This window comes from Candoia aspera, chromosome 1 (genome assembly GCF_035149785.1).
Source record: "Candoia aspera isolate rCanAsp1 chromosome 1, rCanAsp1.hap2, whole genome shotgun sequence".
NCBI classification, from domain to species: domain Eukaryota; kingdom Metazoa; phylum Chordata; class Lepidosauria; order Squamata; family Boidae; genus Candoia; species Candoia aspera.
The window spans coordinates 340648901-340662102 of NC_086153.1; the positions used below are offsets into that span (position 1 = coordinate 340648901).

The 13202-nt window shown below is 47.4% G+C and overlaps 1 protein-coding gene across 1 annotated transcript; it reads right to left on the reverse strand.

Moving 5' to 3' along the window:
* Window positions 1–716: 716 nt before the first annotated feature.
* LOC134488502 (procathepsin L-like) lies at window positions 717–11484 on the reverse strand. The gene is made up of 8 exons (XM_063290969.1): window positions 11353–11484; window positions 7567–7702; window positions 6622–6744; window positions 5094–5252; window positions 3499–3723; window positions 2730–2889; window positions 1737–1851; window positions 717–1034 (listed from the first exon to the last, which is right to left on the reverse strand). The coding sequence occupies exons 2-8, from the start codon at window positions 7693–7695 to the stop codon at window positions 935–937; spliced, it is 1011 nt and encodes a 336-aa protein (XP_063147039.1). The 5' UTR covers window positions 7696–7702; window positions 11353–11484; the 3' UTR covers window positions 717–934.
* Between the last annotated feature and the right edge of the window lie 1718 nt (window positions 11485–13202).

Here is a 13202-nt window from a genome sequence, read left to right on the forward strand (position 1 = left end):
ATCTAATACCCCTGCCTCCTATTTTCCCTAAAACAACAACCCTGTGAGGCAGGTTGGGCTGCAAGTGACTAGCCCAAAGTCGCCCAGATGGCTTTCACGCCTAAGCAGACCTAGAACTCAGTACTTCACTTAAGAGCTAAAGCCCCTGGCTCCTCATCTGCCATCTTTCAAAAACCTCCTTTTTCTTTCCCAGACTCCAAGGATTTGTGTGCAGAAAGCGTGTGGGTGCATAAGAGTGGATGAAAAATTGGTCTGATTTTCTAATACAAGCATCACCCAGATTCAGCCTTCTTTGGAACAAATACAGGGATGTGCACCCTTTTGATAAGTTGTATTCAGACTGCTGAAAATCTTAGAGTGATCTGTGTTTGTTTTTTAAAAATACAAGGCAACCCGTGGACCCGTTGGGTCATCGCCTCAGAGGTATTTCCTTGCCAGATGCCTCAACGCCTTCAATAATGGCAGAGCTTCTAATGTCCTGCTCCCCTGGAAAAGTTCTTAAAAACTCAGGGAGATATTCAGAGATGGACCTGCCTTGAAAACAGCCCATGTCATTCATACTGAACTGTAGTGCACAGGCCAACGTCAGGAGCTGACCACAGGAAATGTTTTATGACATTTTGTATTGTGTCATAAAATGTTTTATGGCCATTTTTTGTCATAAAATGTTTTATAAAACTTGCCATATTTCAATCCCACGGGAGCCATGGGTCCCGGATTTTGGATGCATTCTGTAAGTTGGCCCATTTGAGGTACTCGGGTTCAAACATCATTGGCCTGTGATGCACTGTTTTGCCCAGTTAAAGGTTACAAACAAACAAACAGACGTGAGAGCTTTAGTAATATATAGATTGAGTTCAAAGAGGATCAGAGTTGAAGGCTGCTGTGAAGTTGGCAAGCTTCCGGGAGATGGAATTCGGGTCCCACTCGGTGGTTACAGGAAGGGATAACTCGCCATGCTTGCGACCCCACAGTGATTGTGGGCTCTTCTTGCCAGCCGCATGTACCCGCTTTCACCCCATGTTTTTGACCAGCTGTTGGATTTAAAGGGAAAGACAGATCACCTTATTCCAGAAATTGATCCACTAAGCAACCCCATCAAAGGGTGGTGGGATAATACTCAGGGTGACAGTTGAAATGGCCCATAAGACAGGATAATGGGTGCTGTAGTCCAGCCTGCAGAGAGCAGCAGGTTGGGTATGTATGTATGTATGTATGTTTTTTATTTATTTATTTATTTTGCCACCGCCCATCTCCCCCCAGAAGATTTTACAGTTTACAATTGCCCAGTTTATAATTAAGACAAAAAGTTAAAAACAATAAAACCATGGATAATGTATAAAATATAAATACAAATACACAATATTCATATCAAATAAAAAATAAAATCCAGATGGCAGCAACAGATCTCATTCAGTTTGTATATACGCGAGGAGCACTCTAAGGCACCAGCCATCCCCAAGAGTGAGTAGGCCCCTTCCTGCCCCCAGTGAGGTGGCAAAACCAGGGCTTCAAGTTCTTCCTGAAGGCCAGGAGAGATGGGACTGCCTCACCTCCGGGGGGGAGGATGTTCCAAAGGGCGGGAGCCACTGCCAAGAAGGCCCGCTTCCTGGACCCCACCAAACAGAATTCTAATAATAATAATTCTAATAATAGCCCTCTCACACAAAACACCCACATACGCATGTTACCAGTCCTTCCCTTGCAAGCCCTGGGTTGCTTGCTCTCTCTCTTACCTGTTCTTCAGGATCCAGTACTTCTTAATTTTCTTGTTTCCTGTGATGGAGCTGTAGCCGACCACCAACATGCCATGGTTCAAGAATTTGCCGCATCCTTTGCGAAAAAAGATTCCTGGAAATGTTGGAGAAAGTAGGGGCCAAAATCAGAGAACGTGGCGAGTCATGTTCCTGGGGCCTGCTTGAATCATTTCCAGAAAAGTGAGATTGGAAGGGGTGCGAGAAACAGGACAAGTGAGATGATGCTGTTGCTGTCTGGGCATCCCATTTTCTCCTTTCTTCCTCTTTTCCTGACATTCCCCCCAGACCTAGACCTCTCTTCCTGGTTATCTCCCATTCCCCTTCCAGTCTCAGCATTCCTTTTCCCAGTGGATACTCAAGTGATGGGATCTGGGAACCTCGTTCTCCAAACACAGCAAAGTGTGAACAAAGCCATGTGAAGTCGAGAACGGGTAAGATCATGTCCTGCGAGTGGCCTTCTAGATTTGGTGAGATATTGAGAGGAACAATTGGGATTCTTTCGGTTATCGTTATCCTGATTGAGGTTGCCTTGGATTTACTCCAAGGTCCATGCCAGTTCCTGTCTACCAGGGGTGTTTGCAGGGGATGATCAAAAAAGTCAAGATGGTGTCCACATTGGGGCAATCCAAGCTCTGCCAGTTTGTTACGTCCGTCGTGTTGCACATTAAAAAATGGTTGGAGTTTTGATCCCACCGTCATGGATGCCATTTTGACTTTTTTGACCATTGCCTGTGGACCCAGCCTGCTGTCTACCAACCGTACCACCCACATTCAACATTAAAGCTTGTGCTTTCATTTGAGTGGTATGTTTAGCTAATCTATTGCACGCATTTGGCTGACCATTCACCCAAATGTTCAAATCGACGGTAACTCTGCTTTGAATATTGTCCCACAGCTTCCTTTTGCTATGACAGCCCAAATTCTTTTGCCAAATACTGCTGCCTCCTGGCTGTTAAAAAGGCACCACTGTACCAGATCGGTAAAACATGAATTCAGAAGCGTCCACACCGACGGAAACAGGACCAGTTCTGGCCACGGCCTGTTCCAGAGCTCTCTCGCTGTGCTTCGTGATATTTACTAATCCAGCGCACCTCACCACTCGGTCCTGGGGGTCGCACCTACAGGGTCCATCCTGGAAAGAAGATAATCACGGCTTCAGGGGCATCCGTGAGGGCGTGGGGTGCCACGGAGTCAAGATAGTGGCCACAATTCCACAACGGAAGCCCAACCCATTGTTTATGTGCATTGCGTGTGTTGCCTGCTTGGCCCTGCGTATGGAAGAAAATTTTCCATTTTCAACCCAATCCTTATGTGTCAGCTAACTTTGGAGTTGCGTGTCCCTCCGTGGTACCAGGGATGAGTTGTCTAGTTAGCAGATAATGGTGGCTCCGTTTTGTGGTTCCTCTTTTCCATGGTTCCAGAAAATTTTGGTATCGGGGTCGAATATTTGCTAGTTAAAAATGGATGGGGAGATGGGGCCAGAAGTCAACCGAAAGCCACCCACAGAAAAGATGATCTCTGAACGTTGGCTTAATTTTCAGCGCCCGTCCCCAGGAGAAAGAGCCCACAAATCAATATTCAGATTGGCATTTGCCTCCACTAGAGTTATTAAACTGGAGGAAAAAGGTTTTCTGTACCAGGAGCAGGAAGGCAGGCAAGGATGGGAGGTCATTTTAATAGAGGGCAAAAAGAGAAAGAAAACTGAAATTATTTGAAACGACTGCTCTCATGCAAAAGTTACCTTAGCTTTATAAGGGTAGGTGTGCTCCGAATTGATGCCTTTGTTATCCCGTACGTAATTAAACGCCCAGTTCATGTAGCCCCCATCGCAGCCCTCGTTCCCTTGTTCCCAGGAACAATCAACGAGGTTTTGTTCGCTCAGCGAGACCAGCCTCCTGGTTTCCTTGAAATGCAAAGCTTCCAGGGCCCCGGTGGCGCTGAAGGCCCAGCAGGAGCCACAGTTGCCCTGCGAGAAAAAAAAGGGAAGCAGGCTGGTTCAGGGTCAGCCCTACAAGGTAGACCAGACTAGGAATCCAGTGTCATGTATCTCAGTACAGGTAGTCCTCGACTCACAACCACAGTTGGGACTGGGACTTCCGTTGCTAAGCGGGGCAGTTGTTAAGTGAGTCCCGCCCAGTTTTACGACCTTTTTTGCCACAGTCATTAAGTGAATCTGGCTTCCCCTGTTGACTTTGCTTGGCGGAAGCCAGCTGGGAAGGTTGCAAATGGCGACACTGCAACCATCATAAGTGTGAGGACCGGTTGTAAAGTGTGAGGACCGGTTGTAAGTCACTTTTTCAGCACTGTCGTAACTTCAAATAGTTGCTAAACAAATGATCATAAGTTGAGGAGTACCTGTAGAACTTTTATTGTAAAGCTATAGTACCAGAATCTTGCTATTCCGAATGCACTTCCCTGCTCCCTACTGTTATCTCTGTGAGAACCATGGAGTTCTGAGATGTTTTCTCAAGTTACATTCCTGCCCCGGACTCAGTCCACTCCTATCTGACCTTCGCCTTGAGATCGGTTCTTCTTCCTGTCCCTCAAGGCCATTCCCTCTTCCCTCTACATTCAGTGCTAGGGCTAAGCCAGGATCCCCACCTCTGCGATAGCATTCATCCGGGTACTGACCAGCTGGCGCCCCTGGATGTGCTGGAATACAGTTCCCATCACCCACAGCAGCAGGTTGGAGAAGGCTGTCAGCGACGGGCCGTAGGCTAACCATGCACCAAGCATGGTGTTGAGGTCAAGCAAAGAAAAAGAACGGGCCAGAAGGTTAAAAGACCTTGGTAGGTTTAGCTTGAAGGTTGAAGAGGGGGATATGATAGGTGTCTTCAGATACGTGAAGGACTGTCACATTGTAGAGGCTTTAGACTAGTCCTCGCTTGCTCCAGGGCAAGGTTTCTCAACCTGGGCCATGCTGGCTGGGGAATTCTGGGAGTTGCAGTCCATACAACTTAAAGTGGCCCAGGTTGAGAAGCCCTGCTCCAGGGGGCAAGACTAGAATGAATAGGATGAAACTTCAAGGATGTACAGTAGACAGAGATGCGACATTAGGAGGTCCTTCTTGACAGCAAGATCTCTCAATCAGTGGAATAGGTTGCCACGTGGAGCGGCTCCTTCCCCTTCCCTGGAGGTTTTCAAACAGAGCCTGGATAGTCTCTGGGGATGGAGTACTGGATCCTGCAGGGTGCAGGGGGGTGGGCTTGATGACCTCTGAGGTCCCTTCCCACTGTAGGATTCTAAGATTGTACATCTCATGATGCCTCATTGTTGGACCCAGCGTGGAGTCCTTCGCTTGGCCAGCACAGTCTTCTCCGCCCAAGCTGGACTCACCTGGTCTTTTATTGGTGTAACGTAACCACTGGGGCGCCAGTCCACATGCTTTGGGACCTCTGGAGAGGCTGATTCTTGGAGCCAGGTCACGTTACTTCCCCAAGGTTCAGCCGGATCAGGACGGAGGCCGTTCAGCTTCCGATTAAACTCTTCTCTAGTCTGGGGGAAGAAAGACGTGTTGGTGCAAGCTTTCCGTTCAAAGGTTTTGGGGCGTCACCCAAGATTTCTGTAGCTAGAGCTGCTACAGAGGGGATGTCGCAAGGCAATTCCATTTTGAAATGGTGCGGGGACGTCTTTGTGTCGTCGTGTGCAGGACCTGAAGATGCGGCCTCAGTTGCAGGGTGGGAATACCACGAGCCAGTTTGGGGTAGTGGTGAAGGTGCTGGGCGAGAAACCAGGAGGCGGTGAGTTCCAGTCCTCCGTTAGCCGCAAAGGACCTTGGGGGGACTTGGGGCCTGTCCCTCTCTCAGGTCCAGCCCACCTCACAGGGTTGTCGTGGGGAAAGTAGGCGGGGGCACTATGCACACCCCCTTGAGTTGTACAAAATAAAGATGGGATGTAAATCAAATAAAAAAGACTGACCAAACTTCCAAATATTATTATTGATGACGAAATGCTTGACACAAGGGTAGCTCTAAATGTGTGCATGGTGCTTGTTAAAGGATTATATCCTCCTCCCAGCCACTCCTTGAGGAGGCCCAGCCAAGGACAACTCCCCGCATCAAGTGGCAGCTGGTTCCACTGGCTGACGGCTCGGGCTGTTACAGAGTTGATAAAATTCCCAAGGGCCCCATCAGAGCCTGCTGTGCCCAAATGTTCTCCAAGCTTTTAAAAACATTCCCCCCGCAGAGGAGCCAGAGCGGGCCTCTTTCAGTGCTGCCAAAGGGCAATGAATCCAGCGCAGCAAAAGAGTTTTTTTTTAATACGCACACACATGCACATCTCTCTATATACGCCTATACACACACCTATACACACAATCACGCTGTGCACACACACACAAGCATACACACACATACTTGTGCACCCCCTAAGATATATGCACACCATGCACGCACACACACACACTTGTGCGTGCCCACACCATGCTGTGTATATAAATATACTCGCCCTGAGCTGCATATATTCTCTCCTATTGCAATTCATATAAATATACTCACACCCGTATGCAGGCACACACTCATATATACACAACTGTGCGCACGCACACGCACCCACACACACACACACACACACAGTGCACGCACAAACACCCACTTCCATACACACATCCGCCTTGCGCACAGAACGGAGCAGGCATGATGGGCGTGGAGCCAATCGGCTACCGGAATCCAGGTAAAGTTCTCAAGCTGAGCTATCTTGGGCCATCCAATTCCACCAGGAGGAACAGCGGAGAGGTCTGCAAGGCATTTGAAATGGCGGATGAAGGATGTAGAGCCGCTGCAGGGGGAAAGGGGGCTTTCCCTGCCTTGGGTGAAACCCAAGCGGGGGACAACAAAGCCCATCCGCCAATCCCAGGTTTCCTTACCAGATCACCAAGGTGGTTCATGCCCAGCCAGTAAGTGTAGTTCCCCAGATCGGCCTCCCGGTTATGCTCCCGGATCAGGCGCAGGTTCCTCTCCCAGATGTCCCTCTGGAAACTCTCTTCCCCCTGCAGAGGAGCCACGGAAGGGCAGGCGTGTCACGCTGCCCTGCCCCGGCAAGTGGCGCGCAAGAGGCTGGAGCCAGGACCGCCCGGCTCCAGAAGACGCTTTGGGGGGCAGAATTCAGCTCCCTGGGAATGCAGCAGGCCCAGTTTTATCTCCAGGTAGAAAAGGGAATGCCCCTGGCTAAGCTCAGTTCACCTGAGCTAGAAGGCAGAGGAGTTTAGCTCCCAGGCTGCAGAAATTCCTAAATGCACATGGTGCCGGCTGGGTTGCCCGCAAGATGCGAGTGCCAGTGTAAACCTCACTGAGCTTGTGTCAACCTTCTCAGGCAGGCCAGACAGGAAAAACGGCCAGAGGAGCTGATTCGACTTCATTGTAAGGCTACATTGACAGAATCTTGCAAGTCTGAAAGGACAAATCTCCCACCGTCTCCTCTACAGCCCAAGCAACCGGGGAGGGTCCCTCCTGAGCCTCTTTCTCCTCCTATTATGCAGCTGCAGGCTCAGCTGCCTCTTATCTGACCCTTCCCTTGGCAGCATCTCTTTGCCCGTCTCTCAGGGTCTTTCCCACATACCGTTACAGCTCGACAGGACTGACTTGGGTAATCCCAGATAACATGCCTACCTTGCCAAGCCTTGCTCTGATCCGGCAAGGCCATTTCGACGCTGGTTCCATTCCCAGAAGGCAGGAAGTCTGCATATGCACGAGGATCCTGGCCCATGCTGCGGGCTGGCACTCAGTGCATGTTTAGAAGCACCTGGGCCAGGTGGATAGAACTGGTGAAGCGCCACACTGGGGCCCATCCCAGTTCTGCCAAGCAGACTCACCTGGCGGTACACTTTGACATGGGTGCTCTTCCAGTCATTCCAGTCCTGGTCTAGGGCCGGGTCCTGTGCTGCAGAAAAGGTCCTCAGGGCCAGCAGGCAGGTCAGGGCACCCCCCAAGCAGGGAAGCATTGTCCACCTGGAAGGGCAAAGCGTCTTCCGTTTCAGCTTTCCTGTCCCAATTGCTGCTGTTCCACGTCTCCCCCAATCATCACCATTGGATGTCTAGAAGTGGAAGTCTAGACCAGCGGTCAGGGTTGATTTGCATGATTTTGGAGAGACTAGCTGGACTGGACCAGAGGCAATCTGGCTGGGCTATGCAGCACTTTGGATTCGAAGGAAAAAGGAATATCTCAATGGAAATCAAAAGGAGAACGTGAGCGTCCCAGCGCCTATTATAATTCCCAGACCGATACAGATGTAGGCAGCTGTGATGTAAACAGCCAGCTGCAAGCTTCCCCATTATCAGTGAAGAGACCTGCCCGCTTGCTGCATCAGAGCAAGGCTATCAGAAAGAAAATCTAGAAGTCTCTGTCCTAATGTAAATGGGGATATATTGGTCCTTCCTTCCTTCCTTCCTTCCTTCCTTCCTTCCTTCCTTCCTTCCTTCCTTCCTTCCTTCCTTCCTTCCTTCCTTCCTTCCTTCCTTCCTTCCTTCCTTCCTTCCTTCCTTCCTCTCTCTCTCTCTCTCTCTCTCTCTATATATATATATATATATATATATATAATTAAAAAGATTTTTAACAAGACAAAAACAATACAAATTTTTAGGAAAGAAATAAAAATAGAACAAAATAGTGGATAGGTAAGAAAGGAAATAGAAGAAAAGAAAAGAAAAAGAAAAGATCGTAAAGAAGCAGCTTCCGATCTTAACAGCAGCTATAAATGCATTTATATTTTGCCCTCTCTCTCTAAAATTACATCATAATTTCCTTCCTTCCATAGTCTACCATTTCTAATCATCAAACCCATAAATCACAAGTTCGTTTTCTTCTTTTTTTCAGCAAAAAGTCCATGAGGGGTTTCCAGTCACTAAAAAATGTAGTTATTTTATTTTATTTTATTTTTCTCCCGCCTTATCATCCTTTCTCAGAGATATATTGGTCCTAAATGGGAAAGTGTTCAGCGGCTGTAATTCTTGCAGGCCCATCCTTTTCAGCTCAAGACATTTTGTTAAAGAGAATTCTGTGCCTAGCTAAAAAGGGCTAAAGCACTTTTTTTTTAGTCCAGAAGGTCCAGATAACATCTGGAAGCGGCTCAGGCAGACCCCTCCCTGATTCACTGAAGTATGAGGAAGAGAGGCGGTCCAGCACAATCAGGTTTGCAAGTTTCTGTTATTAAGCCAATCTGTCATGATCGCCGTTGCAATGTTTGCAACATCGTAACGGCTCGCATGACAAAGCGCGGATGCGTGTCAATGGCTGGAGAGGTGCGGGCGATAAACCGGACAAAGAAGGTAATGGGTTTGGGAGATCTACAAGGTCTCATCGCCCGGTAATCGACCATCAACACCAGTATCAAGGAAATGATCAGGGCGAGGTTTGGAAAGGCGCGTCCGGGCTTTCGAGGAACATCGAGGTCTAATCGCCCGGTAATGGACCATTACCTCGCAGGAAGATAAACAGGGCGATGCCCGGGGCGAATGGGGCTGGACGACCTCTCACCTAGCAAGTCTTGATGGCCTGTCACCCCGTGGAACTCGTGGGGCACACCCGGGGAGTGTGGGGGTGGAGCGCTGTTTGGCACGAGACTATTTAATTCAACTTTGGGCGCGCTTCCCTCACTCTCAGCTTTTTACTGGTGTGCATTCTATTCTGAATAAAAGCCAGAGCTTAAACTTGCTTTAGAGTCTGAGTCTTTTATTTGGCCTTAGGCATTCCTTACACAATCTCAATAAAAGTAGTTTTAGCCTTCCTGTCAGGGCCAGTTTGGTGTCGCGGTTAAGGCACCAGGCTAGAAACCAGGAGACCGTGAGTTCTAGTCCGGCTTAGGCACGAAGCCAGCTGGGTGACCCTAGGCCAGTCACTTTCTCTCAGCCCTAGAGAGGAGGCAATGGCAAACCACTTCTGAAAAACACCTGCCAAGAAAACTGCAGGGACTTGTCTGGGCAGTCTCTGAGAATCAAACACAACTGAACAGATTAAAAATATATATATACTGTTATTTTATATATATTTTTTATTGTACACTGCCTAGAGTCGTGTCTCGTGAGATGGGTGGCCATATAAATATGATCAATCAATCAATCAACAATTAATTTTTGTTGACCTTATGAACCTCTTTCAGGTGTGTCCCTTTTTCAGGTTCGTCCTTTATTTTTTCCAAGAAAATATGGTCACCATAGGTATATTATATGACTCCCCTCAAGGCATATGCATGGTCACAGGGTTTGAAAAAATTGAATGAGAGTTGGCAGAAGCTGATGGCCTTCTCACCCTCATATCATTTGGAAGAAAGAGATTTCAGAAATCCAAAAGCTCTTTTGGATTCCTGAAATCTCTTGATGCTTGCCTGAATGTTCCAAGGATTGCTTGGACCCCCAGAAGGCAGAATAGGGTTCCCAGGCAGAATCTATGGTAAAGACTTCCTTGACATCCGTGCTGTTATCTTGGCAACAGAATGGAGTTGGTGTGCAATTAATGCCTTTTCAGATTTTTCAACTTCTCAGTCTGGCCTACAGCTGTGGAATTTCCTAGTGGTCTCCCATCCAAATGGTAACCAGAACCGAACCAATTTAGCTTTTCAAATCCAGGTTGGCCAGGGGCATCCACCATGGGAAATTGTCCAAGGCAGCATTTCTCAACCTTGGCAACTTTAAGATATGTGGACTTCAACTCCCAGAATTCCCCAGCCAGCATGCTGGCTGGGGAATTCTGGGAGTTGAAGTCCACATATCTTAAAGTTGCCAAGGTTGAGAAACACTGGTCTAAGGGGAGGCAGGCAACTGAAAGAGGGTGCATCCTTGGTTCCAGAATGGATACTTGAGAACATTTACTCCACTTAACCACAAAGAAATCGCTCCCATTTCCTGCTCACATCCTTGGTGAAGTTGGCTTGTGCTTTTGGGTTCTTTTCGGTTTGTTTCGATTTTGGGCAAGGCTGCTATCCCAGCAGGATTTTAAGTCAGAAATCTGGAGTATCCTGCAAGTATCCTGTATCCTTTCAAACCTTCCAAATGCAGCAGCCCATCCTTAGGTATGGGCTACGAACCTCTCTTGCAATCTTGTCGAAAGCCAGCAGTGTGCTTTTTCACCATTTTCAGGTAAGAAACCCACAAGCAATCAAACCTAAACTTAAGGCATCTAACAACAACAACAACATTCATATCAATAACCAGAGCCCCCCTCCCCCCCAAAACTAGACAGGTAGGAGAAAAATGCTGCTGCTCTCCAGATGTGACATAGCCACACCCACTTTATTGCATTGCCCTGCCCACTTCAAACCTGGCCCCCGTGTCAAAAACCACCTCCAATTACCAAAAGGACGCTTATTTCCAGGGGCATCTTTTAGGAGGGGGTGAAAAAAGTAAAGGAGGCAGCTGTGATGTTCAACCAAAGTCTTGCCCTTTCTACGTGCATCACACTTGCTTAAAAGGGGAGGGGGCTCCATCACATGATCACTGGCTCCATCTTGATTTTTTTTTTTTTTACCTCCTCCCCATGGATGCTCTTGCCTATTTCTACCTCCTCCCTGTTATAATCCTGGGTGGAGTCTCAAATTAAACTAAAATTGTCTTTTTTGAAAATCCTGACGTTCCCTTTGAGATGGGGTCGTTTTGCAGTGTCTTACCTCGTTTTACTCCTTCCCACCTCAGCTCGAGAAGAGATCTTGTCTCTGGCCAGAGAAGATCTCCTGAGTCAAGACAAGTCTCCAGTTTTTATAGTTTGACCAACTTCCTCTCCACAATTCCTCTGTCACACTTGTGACACGGGGCTTCCTTGGAAAAGCTGCACCAGATGTTGACACAGTGAAAGCAGGACACAGGAACCAAAGGCAACATCCTTTTTCGGAGGGGATCTGAATGTTTGCTGATGACGCTGGTCCGAAGATCGAGTTCTGAAGATGTCCAGGAAAGCCACAGAGAGTGTAAAAGGATTCGGAGCTGAGCTGGAGGTAGGTACGAAAGAGCCATTAAGGAGAGAAGATTGCAGAGTTGGAGACTGAAAGAAGAGTGAGGAAAAACATTCAAAATAAACCCCGCTTGGCAGAGACTTGGACAGGCTTTCAAGACCCTGTTATTATACCCTACAACAATGAAGTAGCATTTCTGGATTCCCTGCGGTGCCTGTTTCTCTCTCTCTCAAAGGGCTGACCTCAAACATGAATTTTACTAAACAAAATCAAAGCGGGCTTCCTTTGAGTTCCTTTCTCACACTCCCTTCAATCCCCGACTGTGTAATCTCTTCTCCCACCTTTGATGGCTCTTTCATACCTTCCCCAGGGTCAACTCTAAATTCTTATATGGATAGAAATTTGGAGGGCTGCGTTTAGCTTTTCAGAATGTGTGTGCACTCGGTTTTTTTCTAAAGGGGAAAGGGACATCCGGTTGCTTTTTAAAAATTATTTGGCTTTGCTGCCCTTATATGTTCAAGACCAGCATGGATGACATCTCTGACACTCAAGGATCAGCAGAAATCCAGGGGAAAGTTCTCGCTGCTTGGTGTATCCCAGCTCTTCTTTGATTACCAGGAAAGCAGACAAGGGCTATCTAAGATGGACTTCCAGTTATATCTGGAAATTTCCACTGGATTGAATCACGGGTGCAGGATTGTTCTCATTCCGTTCTTTTATTTTTCTGAGACCCCTTTAACCATGGAAGGCTCCATCCCTTTGGCCACTCCTTGAAGCAAAGTAGGGTTGGTCATGATTCTGAATAACAAGGTGACTTCAAGAGGAATATAGGAAGCAGTTTTTTTTAAGGACTGCACTTCTACAACATGCTAAACCTGGTTGTTGATTTACTCCATTGTCTAATTTCCTGAAACACATTGAGCCACTGCTCAAAGTTGGGTTGGGTTGGTTTTAATCTTGGCTAGATTTCCTCTGGTTTATGGCGATGTATGAACTCAGCCCACTTGGTTAATTTAGGCTTCAGGATACTCTGCAGATCCATAAAGTGGCTTAGTTCAGTCACTGTATCCAACTTGTTGCATGAACACCCAGCCAATAAGTCAGCTAGTCTAGTTTTATCTGGGTTAGAGGTAGACGATGTGTGGGCATTTCAAACAGCAATTTCCCAACTCTTCTGGAAATGCCAGGAGTTGGTGGGACTTTTGGCATTCAAACAGACCGGTGTTTTTCAAACTTGGCATGATGGCTGGGGAATTCTGTGCGTTGAAGTCCACACATCTTAAAGCTGCCAGGGTCGAGAAACACTGAAATAAACGAACACAGCAAATACTTTAGTCCAGATCATTCATCAAGTCCTCTTTGTTTTAGGAAGAGGTCTCTGAGGATTCATATAGAGAAGATGTTTTCAAATTATTGGAAACGAAACCAGATAAAAGACACATATGCTGCCCGTAACTAATGAACCTTTGCACCAATTATAGAATTTCCTCCTTTCAGCCACGGTTCTGTGTGGCAATGACTCCCACATCCTCTTTCTCCAAGGAGCACAAAGGTATTTATTTATTTAT